We start from the raw sequence: 23,406 nt of genomic DNA, 5'->3' as shown, positions 1-23,406 counted from the left end.
GCGCGCGCCTGCAGGGAATCACGGTAGTTGTATTCATCAAATCTTGCGCGAGACTCAGCAACGTGCATCATTGCTAAGTCTCGCGCATGGTTTGATGAATACAACTACCGTGATTCTCTGCAGGCGTGCGCTATAGAGGAATCGACTATTGAAAATAACTCTTTGGGTGTTTACGTTTAGGAAATCCACTGATTTCGAGTTTCCCAAAAAACACGAAATTAGGAGCTAGCGAGTTTTGTTCCATTTCAATTGTTTATTGGAGCAATCATCATCATTATGTTTTTTACCCTCGGATTTCAGAGTAGCTTGTACAGCTAATATCTCCGAGCATTTCAACAGTACACAGAACGATGGGCAAAGACCAGACCACAACACCGGAAACTCCATGCCCTACAATGAGGTGGACAACGATAATTCTTTGACAAATATCAGCTTAATTTTCTAAACCGATCTAATACGAGTTCTGTGTCAAAGAAGGAGAAAATTATTGCCCTGTGGTGGACTGTTAAACAATAGACTGAGAGAAATTATCGATAGATTGCGTTCACATCGCCAAACTGGGAACCGCGCTTCAAACTGCGGCTTTCGTTCTCAATGAAGCGCTGTTCCCAGTTTGCCGATGTGAACTTAACTTATCGCTAATCATGATTACGATAATGCATTATTTTTAACCTTTTTGTCAAAGAGGGGAAATTTCAGTTTATACACGAGAAATGACAGCCGAAAATTGTCAAAACTGCAACAAACTTGGAAACTTGTTTGAGCAAATAACCAACCAACACTGGACCACTGCACCGCAAAATTGCAATATTGCGCGAAAAATAACGTCCTGCCTGACCAGTTAATTACTGGTTTACAGGTAGACTTTCTCAAAGTCCTTCGACGCGCGGGTCACTCGCGGTCGTCGCTTCGCGACTCACGGCGCGTCGCTTTGCGACGCTTTTCGGCTCGCTTCGCTCGCCAACAGAGGGCGACTTGGTGCAAGTCTAGTTTGCAGGCACCAAGAGAAAAATGGCGTTGGACAGTTTGACGCTGCCCCTAAACATGACTGGCTCCTCCATTAAACCGACGCGGAAAGGAACTTGATCAATAATCAGAAGACGATGGGGGTGACGGATACTTGGGGGCCCAAGTCCATTTTTACCCGTTAGAGGTACTATGATTTCTGTTCTCGAACTCGCCTTTAATTTACTGTAGAGGTTCTAATTTACACCTTTTTATTGGTGAGGCATAAGGGAACAAGTGGTCATAACAAGTGTAGGGGGGGGGGGGGGGGCTATGCAAGATACCACCTGTCTGATTAGCCAAATGGACAAAATTTATTGGCCTTAAAATTTGAGTTAAGACTTTCATCAGTATTAGTTGTGCATCAAGCTTGCCTTGCTGGAGAAATGGCACAAGGAGGTTTGAATCTTTTTCGCAGTTTCTACTCCTGAAAGAGGGGAGGGGGGAGGGGTATACAAACAAGACACCATCTTTTAAGGTGGGGAAAGTGGTACATGAAGCGACCACCTGTCTTTTTGCAGAATGGTGGGTCCTGTCTGAGTACAAAAGTTTTGACCATTTCTCTAAGAGACACTGGCCGGCCAAGATCCACTCACGTTTATTTGCGTCTTGCGTTGAAAACGTTCCCTAACAGGTTCATAATACGTTACAGCCTCGAAAATATGAAATACTGTCACCCTGAGCGGTACCAAAAAACGATTTTAAAATTTGACCCCCTTGAATCGAAGGTATGACGTAATCCCCGTCATGATCAGTCGAGTCCCCTCCGAGAATAGTTAGGGTTAATCGACCTACTTGCCGATTTCGAAGAGATAAATGGTCTCAAACTTAAAGTGTCTATCCAGCCTACAGGTTTTTTGTGGTTTTCGTATCTTTATAATGCATAAACAAGTTTTCTAAAAGAAATTTTTGGATTCCACCGATTTTTCGCTGCAAAATCGAGCTTTAAAGTTCCCGTTTCGGCCACGCCCAAAGAAGTTGACCGGGAGTCAAGACCAGAAAGAGTTTGGGTTCCAGACCGGCTGTGACGTCAGATCAGGAACGGCGAAATCTTGCCGCCATTTGAAGTCAGCATTTCTTCTGTAATAGCGAGGAGATACTGACGGTAGAAATATTCCAGATAGATGCTTGAATACTCCAAACGAAGAAAAGGGTATTGCGTTGCATTTTGGGGTGATGTGAGAACAGAAGCAAAGGCTAAGGAAAAGTAGATAGACTTCGTCAAGTTAAAACGTGCAAGGTGGAATCCGAGTGCTTCGTCTGCCGTCTGCGCTTGCTACTTCCCTCCTAGGGATATTACAAGAAGATATTCCCTTGAAAATCTTCAATGCCAATGGTCGCTGATCTAAGATGATATTGGCATTGTTCCTGTGCCAAGATTTCACCGGAATACTTAACTTTGTCCAGTCGAAGTCGTCATCGGGTATTCATTACTCATTATTCATTTGCATTTGATTGAGTGTCTGTTCTCTAGAGACAAGACACGCGTCTCGCTAGACGCCTAAAAAACTACAAGTAAACGTCGCCAACTTCCCAAGAGATTTTTATTGCCTATTGTCAACCATCGTGTAGAAATAATAAGTGAGCAAGCGTCGCCAAGCAAAGATAACATGTAGCTGAAGCGACGTTCGATTTGTCGACCAGTCAAGGTAAAGCGAATTATTTCTCCCACGAATATCGCTTGAATTTCTGTTTCTGTTTCTTGTAAGTCTTGTTCATAAAGTCTTATTAAAATGTGATCTTTATAATCGAAGTCACTGCGCTCGTACGTAGCTTTTCAGGGTTTCAACTCTGAACTCTCATACATGTAAAGTTATAATTTTATCGATCGGTCTCCGCAAGCGCTATTGTTTGTTTAAAGTGCGTACAATGGAAAGCTTATCAAAGCTTTCACAGCCTAAAGTAAGCATTGTCACAATAAAAAGAAAAGTTTTTCTAAGTTACAAAAGTTAAAAAATCGATATAATATGACTGTTTGTTAATCGTTTTTGAGACAATCAGTCGCACTTATCATAAGCGCGTGTTGTCGGCATTTCTAAACGCGTGAATAGTCGCTTGTATTTTTATTAGGCTGTAACAAGAAGGACTAAAGTAGCTCGTATTAAGCTGTTATAAGAAGGACTAATAAAAGTAATAAACATGTTTATTAATAACAATCTTTTGCGTATCAACTAAGGACACATTTATTTGCAACATACGCGAATCTACCGACGCGAAAAGTTTCGATTCAAAACAAACAAGCATACCACACTGATTTAAGTCAATGCGTTGTGTGAGTGTCAAGGACAGTCTATTCGTTATATTGTTTTCATTTTCGTTTCACATCTGTAATGAAAATTAAAAGGTATACAGCCTGAGAATGCAGATCGATTTCCGTCCGTCGTTGTAGGTTTCGCGACGCGTCAAGTTTCCATTCAAAGCTTTCTGGAGTGAATTTGCGTACAAAATGCAAATTTAATGCCCTGAGTGAGTGTTTGGAAAAAGTATCTATATACCGGTATGTGTCTAATTCCACGACTCTGTTTAGCCGGTTTTGTAATTTTCGTTCCCTCTCTTCAATAAAATGCTTCTCTCGATTATATTCTTCTATCCATGCATCGTCCGCTAGAGGTTCTCGATAGTAAGCGCGTTCTTCTTTGTTACTCTTATCTTCTACTGCAGTGCAAGCGAACGATTCGAGTTCTCCGGACTCGATCTCTTCGTTCGAATCAGATGAACTGCTAGTCACGTCTTCTTCAGATAAGAAATCGCTGTCATGTGAGTATTCCATCCAAACTCGAAGAATTCTTGGGAAAAACAAACTTTATGTAGTGGCTGTCAAGCAAATAAACAAATGCAAATGCTTCGAGCGGTTCCTGATATGACGTCACTCATCACCAATCCTCGATCACGCGGTCAACTTCTTTGGGCGTGGCCGAAGCGGGAACTTTAAAGCAGCAGCGAAAAAGTGGCGGAATCCAAACATTTCTTTTAGAATACTTGTTTATGCATTATAGAGATACGAAAACCACAACAAACCTTTAGGCTGGATAGACACTTTAATTGGAATGTTGTTTGTTTAACTTCTGTCCTCCCTTAGGTTATATAGCGCTGTAGAAAGACTGGAAAGATACCATATATGCGCGTAACACCTAAATTTCGCCTCAAATGCTCACACTCCCATGGCACTAGATATGATTCGTAAAGCACCAGGGTCTTCCAGTTGACGTTTTTGCCATTATTTCTAGCCAAAGGTCTATAAAGATGTTGAGGCCTGTAATTTCCCCTCGTGTTCTCCGACAGGTCTTAAAGCGTACGATATCTACCTCCTATATAATATATATAATCCTCTTCGCGCCTAAGAGGCACATAAGGCTGAATAGACTACCTCCTAAGGTCCGAGTTTAACTGTCTCTGTTCAGGCCATTACATGAATTTGACTGGAAACAGACAGTGTAGAGCTTGTGCAGTGTCACACTTTGAGAGTTGCCCTCTTGGAAAAAAGGGGTTTTATTATTAATTACCGTTATAGCAAAGGATCCAGAAAAGTGAACAAAAAAACACATTTCACGTAATAGTAAATTGTTTAGTAGTGACGACTTAAATTTTTATACAATAAAGCATGCTACGCACTGTTCGGTTCCATTACGATCATTTGTAATCACCCTGTATACTAGATAGAAACACAGAACTAGCACGAGCTGTTAACGTTATGATTCTACGATCGAAGAGATTTTTACAGTTTAATAATCTAAACCAATCACTTATGAATGGTTTTCTTTTTCTGTGTTTCTATCGAGTTATAGCAAGAAATTAAACACGAGTGGAAGTTAGGAGAACTCTGAAAAAGCTGTGGAAACACTCGTCCATACGGCTTATGTTCCCACAGCATTTCTCATTATCCCAGACTTTCACTGTTCCTGTTAGCCGCTTCAGATTTCGAATTCCTCTAAAACACAAACTTTATTTTGGAGACAATTTGCCCTGCAATCTCTTATCAGTTTTTTTATTTCCTTACTTGATAAGATATAAAAAGGGATTCAATATAGGAGTAAAAACAAGCGTTTAGAAAATACGAGATCAGTCGTAAATGAACACACAATTTTTATTACTTGCATTGATTAGATATAAACTAGGCATATAAGATATGTTAACTTACGAAATCAACCGTAAATAAACAAAATGTTTTTTTCCTTTTTTGATAAAATACTGATGAAAAGCTATAAATGTCGAAACACGCGGTTAGAAAAGCAGCCGTTTTATCAACACAATGTTTTTTCTTACTTGATTAGATATGAAAAGCAACATAATATATGTTAAAACACGGTTTACGAAATCACTCACAAACAATCAAAAAAGTCATTTCACTCTTGTTTTGATAACATAGTGATAAAAAGCGATATATGATAAAATCACGCGTTTACGAAGTCACTCACAAACACTCAAAAAAGTTATTTCACTTTTGTTTTGATAACATAGTGATAAAAAGCGATATATTTTAAAACACGCGTTTACGAAATCACTCGCAGACACTCAAAAAAGTTATTTCACTCTTGCTTTGGTAACATAGTGATAAAAAGCGATATATGTAAAAACACACGTTTCCGAAGTCAGTCGCAAACAATCAAAAAGTTATTTCACTCTTGTTTTGATAACATAGTGATAAAAAAGTGATATATGTTAAAACATGCGTTTACGAAAACATTCGCAAACAATCAAAAAAGTTATTTTACTCTTGGTTTGATAACATAGTGATAAAAAAGTGATATATGTTAAAACACACGTTTACGAAATCAGCCGTAAATAAACAAAATGTTTATCTTACTTGATAAAATATCAAAAGGCATATAACATACGCTAAAAAGCACGTTTACGAAGTTAGCTGTAAATAAAACAATGGGCGTATCTACTTGCAACATGCGCGTATTATATTTGCCCATTGAAATTTTTTTATTGTTTTCGAGCTAAAAAACAATAAATACAATAAATGGCTATACGCGTATGTTGCAAATAAATCCACCCAAAATGTTTTCTTTACTTAACGTTATCAAAAGGTATTTGATACATGTTAAACCTATGCTAGGCTTTTGTACATTATGCTGGCATTTTTTCGAGCATTTTAGTGAGGCAAAAGCATTGAGCATTATTCGAGCATTTTAGTGGCATTTTCCTGGAAAATTGATTTTTTTCCCGAGAAAATAAAAAAGAAATTGATTTTTTTAGAGAAAATAAAGACTAAAACTCAAAATTCAACTACAAAAAGCTTCCTAGAGATGTATAGTCAACTACTTTCTGGACTTAGCCACGTAGTTGATTTCGAGGATTTTGTTTTTTTGGCTGTATTTATGAACTTGTATACGTTGTTGATGTTACTTGCAACCATGCTTGTATGTTTTTGTAAGTGTTAACAGTTAACACCATGTTAAAAGCTTTGAAATTAAAAACCGCTTGTATGATGAGCATTATCCGAGCATTTTAGTGACTTTTTGGGGCGAGACCGAGCATTTTAGTGGGAAAAATGGAGCATTAAGGTGGAGCATTTTAGTGGGGAAACAAAAGCATAATGTACAAAAGCCTAACCTATGCACGCCTACGAAATCAGTCGTTAATTAACTGATGAAAAATCTTTCACTGTGTTTTCTGACAAGTGCAAGTTGTCTTATTGTTTTAGGAAATAAAGAATTGCAGTCTAAAACTTATAGTTTAATATGTATTTTAAAGCCAAAAATCCGCACGAATATCACGAGCTTTATTTTACTCTGATTGGATAGGATATAGGATAACCACTATGTCAATAGTTCACCTCTGAAGCAAAAGTGGCAGAACCAATCAGATTCGTGGATTTCCAATAGAATACGCTGTGTGGCAACAATAAGGCTTTGTTTAGACCGTTTTCAATTTAATATGGCAGAACTTATTTTCTTGAGAAATTCGCTTTTGTTTTGTGAGAAATATCTTACGAGATCGAAATGCGTTAATCCCGTGCTTTGCACTCTCATAATCAATGCTCTTTGCACGCGGTGGACACAAGAAAAACAGCAAAAGGGAGAACTGTAACATATTTTTTCATATTTCTATGATATTACAGAACGTATTTTGTCCGGCCGAGATTGCTTTCATTTTGCCAGAAAAAGGAATTGTTTTAAAAAACGTTTAAATCCTTTGTTCTTGATCTCAAATCCTCAGAAGTGTTCTTATCTGGGACAATTCGTCACGTAACTCGTGTATTACACAAAGAACAATTAAACGCTTTTCAAACGAATTAAGAAAAAACATATTTTTTAAAAAATAAAAATGCATACACGTAACCTTATTTTCTCTGTGGGGGCCTAATGACTCCGGATCACGTGGTCCGCGTTCAAGGACTGGCTTGGTCATTATGTCGTGCTCTTAGGCAAGGCACTTAACTCGCACTGTAACTCTTTCCACCCAGGTGTATAAATGGGTACCGGCAAATAGCATATTAACTTGGTAACCTAGCACGACACTGGGGTAACGTGTAAGCGTGTAGCATGCCACCGGCACCGCTCTTTTTCTTCCCACTGTGCGGGCGACTGGGACAAGGCAGAGAAAATATGATTACAAAAGAACACACTTGTTGAGAAAAATTAAACTGATAATAAGGCGGTATCTTCTTAACAAGTAATTACTGACTTAAGTGCTAGTTAGAATGCAGCCCAATGAATGTCACGTACGAGTCATTTTCAAAGACAATATTTGTAATGTTCTTCGTTGAGTACATGGAACAGGTCCCTGCTGTGCCTGAGTAGCTAAAGGCGTCACAAAAAAGATCATTGGTACACGCAGAATTGCAGGCTTCATAATTTATCTTACTTTCTGAATAGTGTGCACCACTTAGTTTAGCACGAATCAGATACACATCCTGCAGTTTTGATATAAACAAGATCAGATTTGATAGTATACCATTACTGCCATCTTGTTTCGTTAGGTTTAGATGAACGTAGACACTTTCATTTATCGACCTGTAAAACTTGCACAAAGAACCTGCCAATGGCGGTTTGTGGACACTATATGTCACTGCAGTGCAGTCAGCATCATGCAGACAAGTCGATATGCAGAGGGGTTTGTCTACTTCACGGAGATGTAGGTAACCTGTGAAGACAGCGACAAATTGAGTGTGAGTTCAGTTGCCTTACGGGGTGTCACGGATGTTCAGTGTTAAAATGGCGCTGAAATGGATGATCAAAATCGTACGTGAAGATTCCTTCAAGCAACTTAACTCAAGCTCCTACAAAAGTGTACTAGATATGCACAAATGTCTGAGCTAGCTGAAACTAGTTTGAAGTCGTTTTACGGCAAAGTATACTTAAATATCTATGTTACTAAGACTGAATATGTTTGCGTTAGCAGCTTTCAAGGGACCTAAAGACTGACTTATGTGGACACAAGCTTAGTGAGGGCAGCATAAGAAGAATGAGTGTGCTCGTTCTAAATGCGCTTAAGCTTGTGCTTACGCCCAGTGAAAACCAGCCTTAACGCTTTTTTCGACTATTTTGCTTGTTTACAAGCAAATAGGAGATTAGGAGTGATGTGGGCAAAATTTGGAACATTCTTGTCTACTCTCAAGGGACTTTTTTAATTTCTCAAGGGAGTTCTTTCCGCTTAGTGGGCGATGAAAGGGTCTCTTATTATTATTGCGTCAACACTTTCGATCTCGTGTTAAAGACGTGACTTGTCACATATTCCGGTGTAGGTGATGAAAGGGTTTGTCATTAGTATTGCGTCAACACTTGCGGGTTCAAATTGCGGCCTCGTGAAAAAGCATTAAAAACGCTAACAAAATTACAGAATTCAGACTACTACAGAGAACCTTGAAAGAAACTTTGTTTAGAATTTATTTTTAGTTTGTATGAAGTCAAGAAATGTGTTGACAAGCGGCAGAGTATCGAAATTTTTCGCACCGTGCTGTACTGCACGGCAGAAATAATTATCCACATGTTCATGTTGAAAGCGAAGTTTTAATTTGAGCAGCCGGCTTTTGAAGTCAATTGTACACTAAATGGATTTACCGATCGTTCAAAAAATTACAGAGAACCTTGAAAGAAACTTTGTTTAGAATTTATTTTTAGTTCGGATGAAGTCAAGAAATGTGTTGACAAGCGGCAGAGTATCGAAATTTTTCGCACCGTGCTGTACTGCACGGCAGAAATAATTATCCACATGTTCATGTTGAAAGCGAAGTTTTAATTTGAGCAGCCGGCTTTTGAAGTCAATTGTACACTAAATGGATTTACCGATCGTTCAAAAAATTACATCCAAGTTCAAAGCAATAACAGTACATTACCATTTCGTTCTCAAAAGACTTGAGAAGCCGCAATTGATCCTTGTTTAACTCCGTGATTTGAATTCAAAACGCATTTGTAAGCACTATTACACCATATCTTCGCGGCGGTGAAAGGAAAGATAAATCCTTCATCAACAAGGTTTCAGCACTCTGTACTCCATGGTTTTCCGTTTTAAGGCCACTTTAAAATTCTATAGTGTTTCTCCTTTCCGTTTTAAGTCCCAAATATGTTTTTTTTCTTGTTCAGAATCAAAACAAGGCCTTGGAAGTTTGTAAATACGATTTCCTTGTACGATTTCAATGCACGGAATAATACGAAAAACCTTCTTCTAGGACCCCAAGAGTTCTCTAAAAATATGCGCAGAAAACAGATTTTGATTGGTTTATTTGCCGTTATTATCTATAGAACAATAGAAGAACCAAAAAAACTCCAGGGAGGGTGGGAAAGGGCATATCCGCTGTAGGTGATGAAAGGGTCTCTCATCAGTATTGCTTCAAAATTATCCACATGTTCATGTTGAAAGCGAAGTTTTAATTTTAGCAGCCAGCTTGAAGTCAATTGTACACTAAATGGATTTACCGATCGTTCAAAAAATTACATCCAAGTTCAAAGCAATAACAGTACATTACCATTTCGTTTTTAAAAGATTTGAATTCGGCAAAACGCATTTGTAAGCACCATTACAGCATGGCGGCGGTGGAAGGAAAGATAAATTAATCCTTCATCAACAATGTTTTAGCACTCTGTAGTCCATGGTTTTCCGTTTTAAGGCCACTTTAAAATTCTATATTTCTCCTTATCGTTTTAAGTCCCAAAGATGGTATTTTTCTTGTTGGTTTTCAAAGCCTGGTGAGACCGGCACAAGCAATTTGGGGGTGGTTTCCAATGTTTGGGTCAACATAACACTGGGGAGCTGGTGTTAAAGACGTGACTTGTCACATATGCTGTAGGTGATGAAAGGGGCTCTCATTAGTATTGCGTAAACACTTTCGGGTTCAAATTGCGGCGTTATGGATTGAAGATAACTGTAATTTTTGCATACGCAAGCCAAATTGGTCATAAACTGTCTAAAAACGTTTTGTTCTTTGTATTAAAAGGAAAGTTCTTGGAGAGTGCGTTTTATCCATTAGTACAAAGTTATCAGTACAAAGATACGCACGTTAATGCTTTAGTTTGGCAAGAGTGAAGTTAGGTATGGGTCGCACTTAGGAAAAGTTTTCATCTTTGCCGGCTAAGAAACCGCAAAATTTTGAAACCAAAACCGGAAAGGAAAACTTTTGTCAAACTAAGCAGGGTCGCACTTGTGAGAGGCAACTGTCATAGAAGTTAAAAAAACAAAACACATGTCTAACCTGATGATTTTAGAAGACATATCGCAATATTAATCAGGTGAAGCGAAAGGAACGGTGAAGCAGTGATCATAAATACGGTGATTCTCCTTCTTATTATTCAGCTTAACGGAACCAGCACCAGTTTGTTTGTTGTTTTTTTTTGCACGTTTGATGTATGGGGAATGGACAAACGAATGAAATGACGGTTTTAACTGCCTGCCAAGACTGCATAGCGCTCGCTTGCAGTGTTTCCTTGTAGAGAACTCGCCCGTGAAGTGCTCGGCTGGAATACAAAAAAATATGTATTGTGGGTATTCGACGCTATTGCCGAAAACACCCTTGAAATTGCGAATAATTATAATAACAAGCAAGTCCCTTCATAAAGAGCGCGGACTGAATATTGCCGTGCTTGTTCATATCGAACGTGTTTTATGTTTCACTGACAAGCGTTGACAGTTACCGCTGTGATTCCTATTGTTTAGGTCGAGTTTTCGAAAATCTGCCTGCCCCACCCAAGCACTACGGCCTCTTTGATGTTTTTGCCGATTTGCAAAGTTTTTGCCAACTGGAAAACCTAGGGTCGCACTACGCAAAGCGCCCTGATGACAGATTTTCACCGCAAAGTAAACAAATTCTGGCGAAACTTTTCCAAGTGCGACCCATACCTTAATGAAATAACATAAACGGATACAAATTCCAGTGGTTTTTAACTGTTGCGGAGTGGAGTGGTTTTCAACGGTTTACGAAGTTTAAAGGAGCAATAGAGCTCTATCTACTGCTCAATAAATTTGTTTTCAATAGCACTGAACTTGACAGTTGTCATAAACTTTTCTTCACCGTTGGAAGAATTCACTCTGGAAAAGAGACAGATGTTCAGTGGAGCAAGAGAGTTACCTTGAGTGCTAGTGTCATGTGGTACAGATGTTTTTTCGATAAAGTTATCGCTACATGGTTTCGCTTTTAGTCTTTGAAGTATTTCCGCACTGCGGTTGGTAAGCGAGTGGGGAAACATCAACGCAGTTGCAGTATCTGGCAATTCTCATTTATGCTCGTGATTTTTGCCATCAGTAACTGGTTAACTCATTTGCCATCGTTTGCCAAAACGTACAATTTTTAAAGTGCTACGCTTTTCCTTCTTTTTTTCTCTCACTTCTGTTATGTTCAATTTTTTTTAACACGTGTTTTCTTTTGTTCTGCCGTGTTTATTTATAGCCGTTTACGCTATTCCGTTGTCTTAGTTGTTATCAATGCTGACACACCCCTTGACACACCAGTTGAGATAAAATTCTCCCGTTATATGCTAAGCTGCGCTAAAGAAGTTTTTTTTTTCTTTTTAGAGAGATAAGCTACCACTTTATTCCAATTCTACGGTATGATACATTCTATGAATTTTTGGTATGGCAGTTTTAGTATTTAATCCTGAATTTCCTACTGTGCGATTAAGTAAGTCGCTAACAGGCTCGTTAGTATGTTTTCGTGAGCGATGCTTTTGAATTTACACAATGGACGCACAGCAAGATAAAACGAATTTCCGGTAATTGTTTGAGTACATAGGTGGTGGAAAACACGGATCCTGCTTCCCAAAATCCGTAACCGGGTTTACATTACGTTTTTGACGTAGGGTATAAGCAAGCCCGACAGTTTATAAATTTCAGTTAGAAACTAAACAGATGAAGTCTTCTTTTTAAGTTATCACCCAAAATTTTATTCTTTCTTATAATTTGTAACAGATTTTTGGTCTAATTAGACCGTAAATCGCCAAAATTATTTTAATTCGCGTTACTTCCGTTCTCCTCCAAATTTGGTATACAGGAAGTGAATTTTATCCGCCAATTACCTAGTGATTCCGGCCAAGAAACTTTAATGTGCCTTACATGACGATTTTTGCAGAAGTTATTCCTTCAGCAATATGGCGGTCTCGGTCTAACGAGCTTTAATAGGGTTTAAAAGCTCGTTAAGATGGTCTTTGAGAAGGAATTATGATCTGAAACGTTTTTCGAGTGTCAGAGAAAGTTACTTGGAGATTTGGGTCTATATTCGAAGCTAGAAATTGAGGTAAATTATCTTTCTTGTTGCTTAGCACGTGTTTCGGTCTGTTGCGTATGCTGTTGAATAACTTGTGTGTGTTTTTTACATCCCATCGTCCCGGGCAGCTGAAAATTTGAACACGATATTATTCATAGAACGCCCCTCAAACTGCTCAAGGCTGCTTAATCGGCAGAGAAAACGGAACAATCGATACTCACCAAGAACTATGTCGGTCAAGCTGGTTATCCTATACGTAGTTATTCCATAAAACGCTGGTTATAGATAGCCACACATTAGCTTTGGGCAGAGCGCGCTGTTCAACTGACTCAAAATCGTTCACATGCTCAATTTACATACAGAAAAGAAAGAGACCTGTTTTGCCTCTTCAGTGACAGCAGAATAACCGACGGAAACAATAGAAATAAAGTCAACAATTACTTTTTATTGTTTACAAATACAAGTTAGTCAGTTATTAAATTCTCGTTTATAAATCCGCGCGTCGTTTTCTTCTGTTTTAGCCAGCAGAAGGTTTTGGTTCATTTTCCCCAGGTACCATCGATATTTTGTAAAATCCCAGCAAGTTTTCTCCAAGGAAAACCGTCCCAGCAATTCCATTATTCCATTAGAAATTTCTCAGTACAAACTTATTAACTTCAGGAACTTTCATTTCCCTTTTAACAGCTTTCTTAACTTACTTCGGCTTTATGCGTTTCTTTATCTCGAACCTATGCCCCACTTCACCCTAACCCCCCCCCCCCCCAAATAATCATTATTCGACGCCTTCTTTACCTTAAATTGGCGTATTTTTAATTGAAATGGTTCTTTGTTTTGGTAGCTGTTGTTGCCACTTTTTAAAATGTTTCACACTTCTGCGTTTTACAAAATTCACACATACTGCCTTTTAAGAAAATACGTCAATGCGCATTTTATAATGTTCCTCCCATCAACCGTACCGTTCCACCGTTCCGCCGTTCCACCGTTCCTACATTCCTAATAATAAACTAACCAGAATATCCAGGACAACACAAATTTACATATTTCAACACTTGCACTCCTAAACAAAGTGACAAGCCTAATTCACCCTTTAAAAAGAACTACTCCATACCACAATTGACTGCCAACAGATAAACCATAGCAAAATAGTCGTAGTCTCACAGAGACCTTTGATTCTCTTAAGGTCGGGACACACTATGCGACACGAGTCGCTCCGTGTGTACTGCTTAAAAACAAGTCGTTGCGACAAGGTGTTTGTTCGGTGCACAAACAGCAAATTTGGAAGGGTGGGAATGTGAACTAGTTTTCCAATTCAATACTGCGAAAATACATGACGCTCTCTCATTGGTTAATTTATAATTTGTCGCAGCAACTTGTCGCAGCGGTTTGTCGCAGACGTGTACACACGTTGCTACAACGCTGCTATCGCTCATTTTGTCGCTGCGATGTGTCGCACGAATGCACCATGTCACACGAGGCGACATGTCGCAGCAACATGTCGCCGCGACGTGTTGCAGCGACGTGTCGCCTAGTGTATCCCGACCTTTGATATCTTTTTCTTGGCTTGTGAGATACCGTAAAAAAAAAACCGAATGAAAAAAAAACCGTTGAATCCTGAGCAGGACGTATCTACAGGTAAACATGCACTAGTTAGTAGATTGGCAAGATATTCTGTTCTAGTAGAAGAAAAATCAATCACTGCGGGCTGATACCACCCATATGTAACACATCCGCACCCTCTATCCCAAAAATAAACAGATATAAAACGACCTGCCCAGCCCCCACTCTTCTCGCAACAGGCTCAGATGAAATTTAATTTTCTTATCATGGGTCGTGAGTATCCTTAACTTTTATAATCAGACCCAAAGCAACGCAATTTTTTTTTTCGGGGAGCCCAACTTTGCGGTCACACTGAAGGGCACATGAAGGAAAAATAGTGCATTGACTTTCTAATTAGCTTTTGTGTTAGAAATGTATTGAATGTAATGAAGACTAGGTTGTTCGACATGCTACCTTAAAATAAAAGCACTAGTAGGGTTTGTAGCACCCATCAATACGAAAAGCTAAGTTTGTCACACAGAAATGTGCATGGAACAACAAAATGACGCTCTTGTGCCTGAACTGTACATCGTTGTTGTTACAGTTTGAACCCCACCAGATGCTACATGAGCTATTTCATTCGTTTGTGCTTTATTGACTTCATTCTCATCGGGAGATGACTCCGGTATCATCCAACTTAGAAGGGTCATTTGTTTAAAACCGGTTGGAATTTTTTCTCTTTTTTGACGACATGCTAAATAAATTTCATGGCTGATGGAAACAAAACCAACATGGCTGAAACGTAACTTTGAACGTGTGCACTGTAGAATGTGGCCGTTGTGTAAATGGGCCCATCAAATTTATTGCCCCACCCTCCCTCCCAGACCCTTCCCCTAGGAGAAAAAGACAAAAGAAACAAGTAAATCATACCTTTTCCTGTAATATCGATGCCTGCAGCTTCAAGATGAAATTTGGATTCACACGAATGGACAGTTCCCTTCTCTTTCAGTACTCGGCAGTATTGCTGAGAAACATCACTCAGTTTTTCTCTTACCAAATTGTAGTTAACTCCTGGCGTTAGGTGATTAGTAAATTGCCCAGTGAACAAGTTGTCGATTTGAGAAAGCGAATACAGCATAGGGACAGGATTCTGTTGGACAGATGCCGCCCAGGTCATAGCATCTCCATTGGCCGGTGGGGTGGATCCCAAGGTAAACGTGGTCGTTGTGACATTCTTTGCAAAGTTAGACGCCGCTTCACTTTGTTCTTTGTCCAGAGAAAATCCTCCTCCAATGCTGAATAGCCCTGAATAACTTGCCTGGACTTCTACGCTTATTTTACTTTTCTTTAAGGATTGATAAGCTGTTTGGCTGACCTTGTGTTTTTGGACAAACTTGGCACCAAACGTGACATCGGTGAAGAAGTGAGTTCCATAGTATTTGATAAATTCAAGGACATCTTCGGGACTAGCCTTGGGATCGGCTAGTTTATTTGCCGCGGCGAGGAACCCAGGATCAAATGGTGGCGGGTTTTGGAAATCCACCATGCTGTAATAGTTTTGACATTCGGCGTGGGACATGACGTACAGGAACTCGCCTGTTGACATTTCAGATGTGTCCTTGTTATAGCTGGCACTGGCAGAAAATTCAAATCCCCAGCCACCGCCTAAAGAAGAGAAAATTACATCTTTAGTGAAAATGCAAGTGAGTTATGCACCCTTCTTGTTGAACATGTTCCAGTCACACGTTCGTGCCTGGAACAAGCTTCCTTGTGAAGCAGGAATGGAGCAGTGGTGAGAGGGCTCGCCTCCCACCAGTGTGACCCGGGTGCGATTCCCGACCCGGCATCTTATGTGGGTTGAGTTTGTTGTTGGTTCTCGTCCTTGCTTCGACCGTTTTCTCCAGGTTCTCCGGTTTTCCTCGCTTCTCAAAAACCAACATTTCCAAATTCCAGTTCGACCTGGATAGAGGACTCACATGAAAACCAGCTAGAGCTGAAGTCGCTTCCCCTCGAAATAAAGTAATTTATTATTTATTGTATTAAATAAATGGCTATATTTAGAGAGGAAGCCACATCAGCTCTAGCTGGTTTTCATGCGGGTCCTCTATCCAGGTTGAATTGGAATTTGGAACTGTTGGTTTTTCAGGAGGGAGGAAAACCGGAGAACCCGGAGAAAAACCCTCGGAGCAAGGCGAGAACCAACAACAAACTTTAAAGGGAGAAAGGGAGAGAAAAATAGGCGAGCACTACCTGGGTGTTTTTTTTTGGATCGCTCAGGTCGCCGAATTTTTTGCCCCCCACTGGCATTCATAAACAGATTTTCGCTATCTAGGACTCGATAGGACCACATATTCTTGCGCTAGAGTTGCGAAAAACAGTAAGTTTAATTTCTGATTGTTAATTTCAACACTAACCCGGTAATACCAAGAGCTTTAGTAAAGGAAAATTTTCCTTAGTTCTAATTTACCTTCAATTTTAGCTTGGACGCCAAGATGTTCGGACATTTCTTGTTTGTTTCGAACCAGTTTGGACTCAAACGATACCATACAAGATTCGCTCGGGACTACAGTAAAACCTTGAGGAACAACGTAGCGACAATCCGAAGTTTGTTTCGGTTTCGAATAATCAGTGCTGAATATTGGGTGTCTAAACCCAGGATCGCGCCCGTTGGCCAGCGGATACCCATAAAGGATGTCATAGCCGAGGAGACTGTAGTCTAGATCAGGAAAAGTCTTCTTCCAATGGGTGTCACTGCTACAGTCCTGAACTTGGACGTCCATTCGTATCCCTGAAAGTAACAAACAAGCAAAAAATCGATATCATTTAACTGCCTATCAACTGCATATCATCATTCAACTGCCAAGTTAAATAAAGTAAAAGAGCCCTACGTTTGGCCTATCATCATCATCATCATCATCATCATCATCATCATCATCATCATCATCGTCATCATCATCATCATCATCATCGTTAATTCTCAAACATGGAACCACTTTCATTACGAAATAACCTTCGAGCAGAGTTAACGGCCTGTAAGAGCTATCACCTTCCTTTCTAGTGTTTTTAGAACAAGACTGAATAGTGTTTCCTTAGTTTTGAAGCAGTTTTCTGTTAACACCGCATGGGAAGGCGTTTGGGAGCTACAGCTGATGTAGTGTTTTTGGCCAGCACTTGACATTCGTGAGCATGCTCACTTGCGTGTACATCTGTTTCATGCACATTCTCGTTCCCAGAGCCCGCGTCCCCTTAGACCAGCGGTCGGGAAACGTTTTCTGACCGCTGTCTAGGAAAACGCGGGCTCTGGGAACGAGAATGTTTCATGCATTTATTTGCAATACAGTCTACCGGAAGTGAAGACATCACGATGAACTACACTACGTAAAATTTCCTAAAAAATATTCCCTGATTGTATACGTTCGTGTGGCTTTTCATCTCTTACCAAAATCATAGTTCGTGAGGTCTTTTTCTCCCTGCAAGAGCGTCTTCGGAAAGGCGGACAAGTTGAGAGTATCTGCCAACGGCTTGGACCTGAAAATGGAACAAGTGTAGCTTGTCATGTGCATAGTAGACTGAGGCAACCTTATTGGTTGCTTTAGTTCGTTACCGTTTTGTTTCGTTTTGTTACCGTTTTTGTTTTAGACGTGAAATGTTGAAGTTTCCCTAAAAAACTGCAGTTTGTCAGCATTACGGATGCGAATAATGTTCTCTTTCTAATTTAATAAAGCACTTTAGACAAAAAAACAATAAATCAGCTTTCTTTCCTATTTTCCTATCTATGGTTATTTAAAAAACGTCAATAAGAAAAGTCGATATTTCAAAATATCTCGCAGACATTTGTTCTTCAGTTAAAACTTAAAACTCACCCGCCAGACTGTGGATAGAGAGTCATTAGAAGTCCAGCCACTAGTGCTACAGCTGCACCAACTGACTTTTTGGAATGTTTCTCCAAGAATGGCTGCACATGGAAACGTTTGAAAGAGTTAAGGTAAGGTAAGGCAAGGCAAGGCAAGGCAAGGCAAGGCAAGGCAAGGCAAGGCAAGGCAAGGCAAGGCAAGGCAAGGCAAGGCAAGGTAAGGTAAGGTAAGGTAAGGTAAGGTAAGGTAAGGTAAGGTAAGGTAAGGTAAGGTTAGGTAAGGTAAGGTTAGGTAAGGTAAGGTAAGGTAAGGTAAGGTAAGGTAAGGTAAGGTAAGGTAAGGTAAGGTAAGGTAAGGTAAGGTAAGGTAAGGTAAGGTAAGGTAAGGTAAGGGAAGGGAAGGGAAGGGAAGGTAAGGTAAGGTAAGGTATATAGGGTAAGGTAAGGTAAGGTATATAGGGTAAGGTAAGGTATATAGGGTAAGGTAAGGTAAGGTAAGGTAAGGTAAGGTAAGGTAAGGTAAGGGAAGAGAAGAGAAGAGAAGAAAAGAAAAGAAAAGAGAAGAAAAGAGAAGAGAAGAGAAAGAAAGTGAATTGAAGGAAACGAAGGGAAGGGAAGGGAAGGGCAAGGAAGGGGAAACAATTAAGGGAACGGATTAGCAAAGACATCAAATCCGATGAATACGCTATATTTATCAACATGGTTAGATTCTTTTATGTGAATTGGGGCCAGTGAGGAAGGGACCGGAGCTGAGGATCTACCATTGTCAGGCGGCCGGGCGAATCAAACTCGAGCCATTTGAAAAAACACCACAGCATCTACTCCACTAAGATTTGTTTTCTATTATACAGAATCTCAAGAAGCAAAACTGAAGTACATATGGACAAGAGAAAACGTACGTCTTGATTTTTATCTACCTTAGTATGGTCTTTTAGAAACGTTCCAGAGTACCCAAGTGCGCTAGTCAATGGGCCTTTTAGAACACTTCCAGCGTACCCAAGTGCGCTATTCGCTGGGCCTTTTAAAAACCTCCCAGCGTATCCAAGTGCGCTAACCAGTGAATCAAACGAATTCTGAGGAATAAAGTTAATGTCATGAACTGAATATTGATCGTACATAAAAAAGCTATATAAATAAAAAGCTAAAGATTTCTTGTCTCAAGTACTACAGTCGTACAAAACTTTGAAGCCTTCGGTCCAAAACGATCCTCCGGTCTAAAACGTAATGGAATGCACTGTTCTCTAAGGGATTCCGAAAACAAACTGGTTGTACCTCATCTACGAACTAACTACATGAAAAATAGCTTTAGTTACAGTGGTGCAACTCTCTGGAACAGCCTACCCTGCAATCTCAGGATGATAAAATCCTTTAATCAACTTAAAAGCAAAGTTACACACGGCATTAATGGAAAACAGGATTAGTTTAATATTTAAATTAGGATTTACTACTTCAATTTTTATTAATTAGTACTTAGCATGGACTGTTGATTAATAGCCGTATTTGTATTAATTTTTATTATAACTTTAAATACTAGTATTACCTGATGATTTTTTACCGTGTTTAAAGAAATGTTAAATAAATAAAATAAATAGATAAATAAATAAGCAAATTAGTGGGGTTTAGCTACCTTCTGTTGGCTGGCTTGGTCAGGACTCACAGTATCTTGTTTTCCCGTCTGTATTTGGGTAGTTCCCTGAAATGTAAAACACGTGATTTGTTTTAGGACTGTAGCTGATTGTGTTAGACCACTCCACTGGGGGAGAAACACTGCACCTTCATGATCGTATATAAAAAGACTATTTAAATTGTAACAGTAAAGATTTCTTTTCCTAGTATTACAGTCGAAAAAAACTTCATAGCAAATCAGTGGGGATTAGCTACCTCATGTTGACTGCCTCGCTCAGGAATGCTCTCAGTAAGTTGTCCTTTCGTCTTTAATTGGTCTATTTTCTGAAATGCAAAACACATGATTTGTTTTTGGTTTGTAGCTGATTGTGTTAGACCACTCCACTGGAGCTGGAACACTGCACCTTGATCGTACATAAAAAGCTATATATATAAAATGCTTAAGATTCTTGTCGTAAGTATTACATTTGTACAAAACTTTGTAGCAAATCAGTGGGGCTTAGCTACCTCTTGTTGGCTGACTTGTTCAGAACTCACAGTATCTTGTCCTTCCATCTTCAATTGGGCATTTGCCTTAAATACAAAACGTATGATTTGTTTTTGGTCTATACTGATTCTGTTTTTGCTTTTTAAATATATATAATAAATTTATTGAAAAAACAAAAATAACATTTACAGGATTAACTAACATGTTCATTACAGTTTTCCATTGCAATGCAATGCTCTCTATACTGATTCTGTTGAACCACTCCACTGGAGTTAAGGAGCACTGCTCCTTGAAAGAAAGCACGAAGTTTAACGGAAAAAAAGAACCAGAAGTTCATAAGCTAGATCACATCTAGGATTAGGGCGCGTGCTATGTCTTTCGCGAGTAGGCTATGTTAAGAACAAATCTCGAGCGCGAGAAAATGAAGAAGTTTATGGCGTGCACGTGCACTTGCAATGAAATTGTTGGAAATATAATTACGGCGGTCGTAAACAGGCGAATTTTTTTTTTCACCATCAGCCCGAAGGAGGTGTTTGTCGATAGCGACACTTCTTAGGACAGTCAAGATGAAGGATCTAATAAGGCAAATAAACCACTTCTAACCGGAAGGTAAGCGCTTCTCGCCACACTTGCGAGAGAGCCAATCAAAAGCCACGAACGGCAAATGCTTCAAACTCTTCGTGTATTTCAGGCACCGGCAAGTCAATGGTCGACTGTTAATTATGGCCATGACCTCATAAAAGAAGATGCAAAGTAAAGACGTATCGAATCTTCCTTTGTAATCGTTGAGGAAAGTGTTAAGGATGCTTCTTGTGGTCGTAATCTGTTTTTCCCATACCCCTCCCCCCAGTGACTGGAACAATGGACATTCATGACAAATTAGCAGCGATTGTTTGTCATGTAGGATTAAATCCTCTCATTGTCCAACTCGTTCATGGCGATTGAAAGTTCGTTCCTTGCTCTTAAAAAATGGAGCTTGGTCGGATCTTAGCTGTTGGACGGGTCTTTAGATGGCTTGGGGGAACATCTTAAAGCGTTGATGAAAGCATCGGTTGTCATGTCATCGAGCTGTTCTCTGTGCACTGCTTGCACGGATCTCATGCAAGTTAATATCAATGCGTACCTCTTCTTTGATCGTAAATCGCCCTAAACATTTCATCCCACAATATGTAAATGGCGGTGTTGACGGACTCCACTCTATCTTCGGGAAGATTTGCCATCTGGCCTTCTGTTGTTCGTCTTTGACGTCTGTAGTATTGTACACATTTATAGGGGTGTGAAGCTACTGCAGCATTGAGGCCTAGGATCCATAGTCCATGGGAACGAATTTAAAGTGGTACTATGATCAAAATTTTACCTTCCCTTTTCTCTTCGGTTTTTGAAAGTAATTACATTAAATAGTAACCTTGCCAAATTTTAAGTTCAAATTCGAATTGGAAGACCACTTATTTCACACGTAAACTTCGTCTTTGGCTTGCCGCCATTACTAGATTCAAAAATGTCCGAGGACCAAATAGAGATCTGGAACTAGTTGGGGCGAGAGCATGCTGACGTCATATGCGCATCAACAAAATGGTTTCTTCGAAGGCTGGAGTAGCCTGAATTTCAGATATCCCTCTGTGCTCGCCTACTCGCCAGAAGAGACGTCTGAACACATTTGGCTCTAATGCCGTCCGGTGACGTCACTACACTTTGGTTTTAATTCATGCGGAAAAGTTTCTGTCGAGGCCATGAAATTGTGAAAGAAAAATCGCTTCAATAAAAGACTACAGGGTATAAAATTGTTTTAATAGTAAACTATTGAAAACTTGAGACAAATGAATGAGATTTTAATCGACTACAGGCTATATTCTTTTACGGAACCGATTTAATCTGAACTGATTTGCTTTATCTAGCGATCAAAATATAATATGTTACACAGCGGACGAATACAACACACTCGTGAGTACTTAAATGAATCAATTTAGACGGTTACAGAGGCATCAAGAAACGGAATTCAATACAAAAATATCCTACTTGACCGTGGGCACTGAGTTCAGAAATCACTGACTCGTCGAGGCTGCAGGACATAAGCGTCGAGCGGCTTTGTTGACAAAACAAGATTACGTATAAATTTGGCAAAACACTGCATGTCGAAGCGACGAATGCCGCCAACTTAAAACCTACCGGTTTCCATTACTATTCTTCATCCGTAGGTAAACTAATAAAGTAATAAACTCAAGGTAAATGACTTATAAATTCATTTCTGGGAAGGTGAACTCTTTCGAAACTTTTTGCAAACGTTTTCAAATTACAATCCTCGCGCGGTAAATTTCAGTCATAATTTCACATAATTATGCAAATAATTTTCAAATCAACCAATCAAAATCACTACCCGGTTTTCGGGTAGTGACGTCACCGGACGGCATTAGAGCCAAATGTGTTCAGACGTCTCTTCTGGCGAGTAGGCGAGCACAGAGGGATGTCTGAAATTCAGGCTAAGGCTGGAGTGACCGATCTGGAAAAACATTGGTTTTCTTTTTAATCTGTAGTGATGTAGAAGCCGTATCTACTGCGCAAATGTTTTTTAAACATACTTCAGGGCATCTCCAGGTCACTTTTGCACAACATAGTGGCAGAAAACATTTCAAGAGGCGGAATTTTTAACTCGCCCGAACCACGCAAGATGAATAATAGATCGTCTGATAACTTTGAGGGAAACTTGTACTCTTGGAAATGCTTTATATATATTTCTCCCTGCAACCTTTGTGAGGTTATCTTCTTCAACTATCCAAGGGAAGTGAATAGAATAGAACGCTTCGAATTATCTTCAGTGAGTTTACTGTATTCGCTCCTTTTTAGAAGCAAAACATTGGGTGAGTGGCGTAATTTACTTCTGTTGCTCAAGCTCTCGTGTTCTAGAACAGTCATTTTTAAATTTATTGTAAATACTTCATGTCAAAAAGGTAATTTTTGGGCAAATCGGAGTGTATGTTCCTGAATTATATCCTCTATTTTACAAATAAACTTAAGTAAATTCGCACGAGTCGGTACATTATGTGAAAGTACATACAGAGGATGCAAAGCTTAGCAATATCTTTTTACTGATTATGTACTGAAAATGTTTCCATTGTAGTCCTCTGTATACACTGTAGTCTTAATAAACTCACCAGCACGTCTTCAGTGTTGGTCACTTGTTTATTTCTGCCTTGCAATATAAAACACTACAGTAGGACTGTACTTCATTGTGCACTTATAGTATTCATAAACATTTTTTGA

The 23,406-nt window shown here is 39.4% G+C and overlaps 1 protein-coding gene across 1 annotated transcript; it reads right to left on the bottom strand.

Annotated features, from left to right (window-relative positions):
- Nucleotides 1-7,397: 7,397 nt before the first annotated feature.
- Nucleotides 7,398-21,368, bottom strand: LOC144638601 (uncharacterized). Its single transcript, XM_078497800.1, has 10 exons — nucleotides 21,272-21,368; nucleotides 20,351-20,436; nucleotides 20,169-20,234; nucleotides 19,663-19,728; nucleotides 18,953-19,108; nucleotides 18,046-18,137; nucleotides 17,622-17,710; nucleotides 16,650-16,970; nucleotides 15,113-15,847; nucleotides 7,398-8,097 (listed from the first exon to the last, which is right to left on the bottom strand). The coding sequence occupies exons 1-10, from the start codon at nucleotides 21,366-21,368 to the stop codon at nucleotides 7,646-7,648; spliced, it is 2,160 nt and encodes a 719-aa protein (XP_078353926.1). The 3' UTR covers nucleotides 7,398-7,645.
- Between the last annotated feature and the right edge of the window lie 2,038 nt (nucleotides 21,369-23,406).

This window comes from Oculina patagonica, chromosome 2 (assembly GCF_052425735.1).
Source record: "Oculina patagonica isolate OP01 chromosome 2, crgOcupat, whole genome shotgun sequence".
Taxonomy (NCBI): Eukaryota; Metazoa; Cnidaria; class Anthozoa; order Scleractinia; family Oculinidae; genus Oculina; species Oculina patagonica.
The sequence above is the reverse complement of the archived record's forward strand: the minus strand, read 5'-3'. Positions and strand labels throughout refer to the sequence as shown.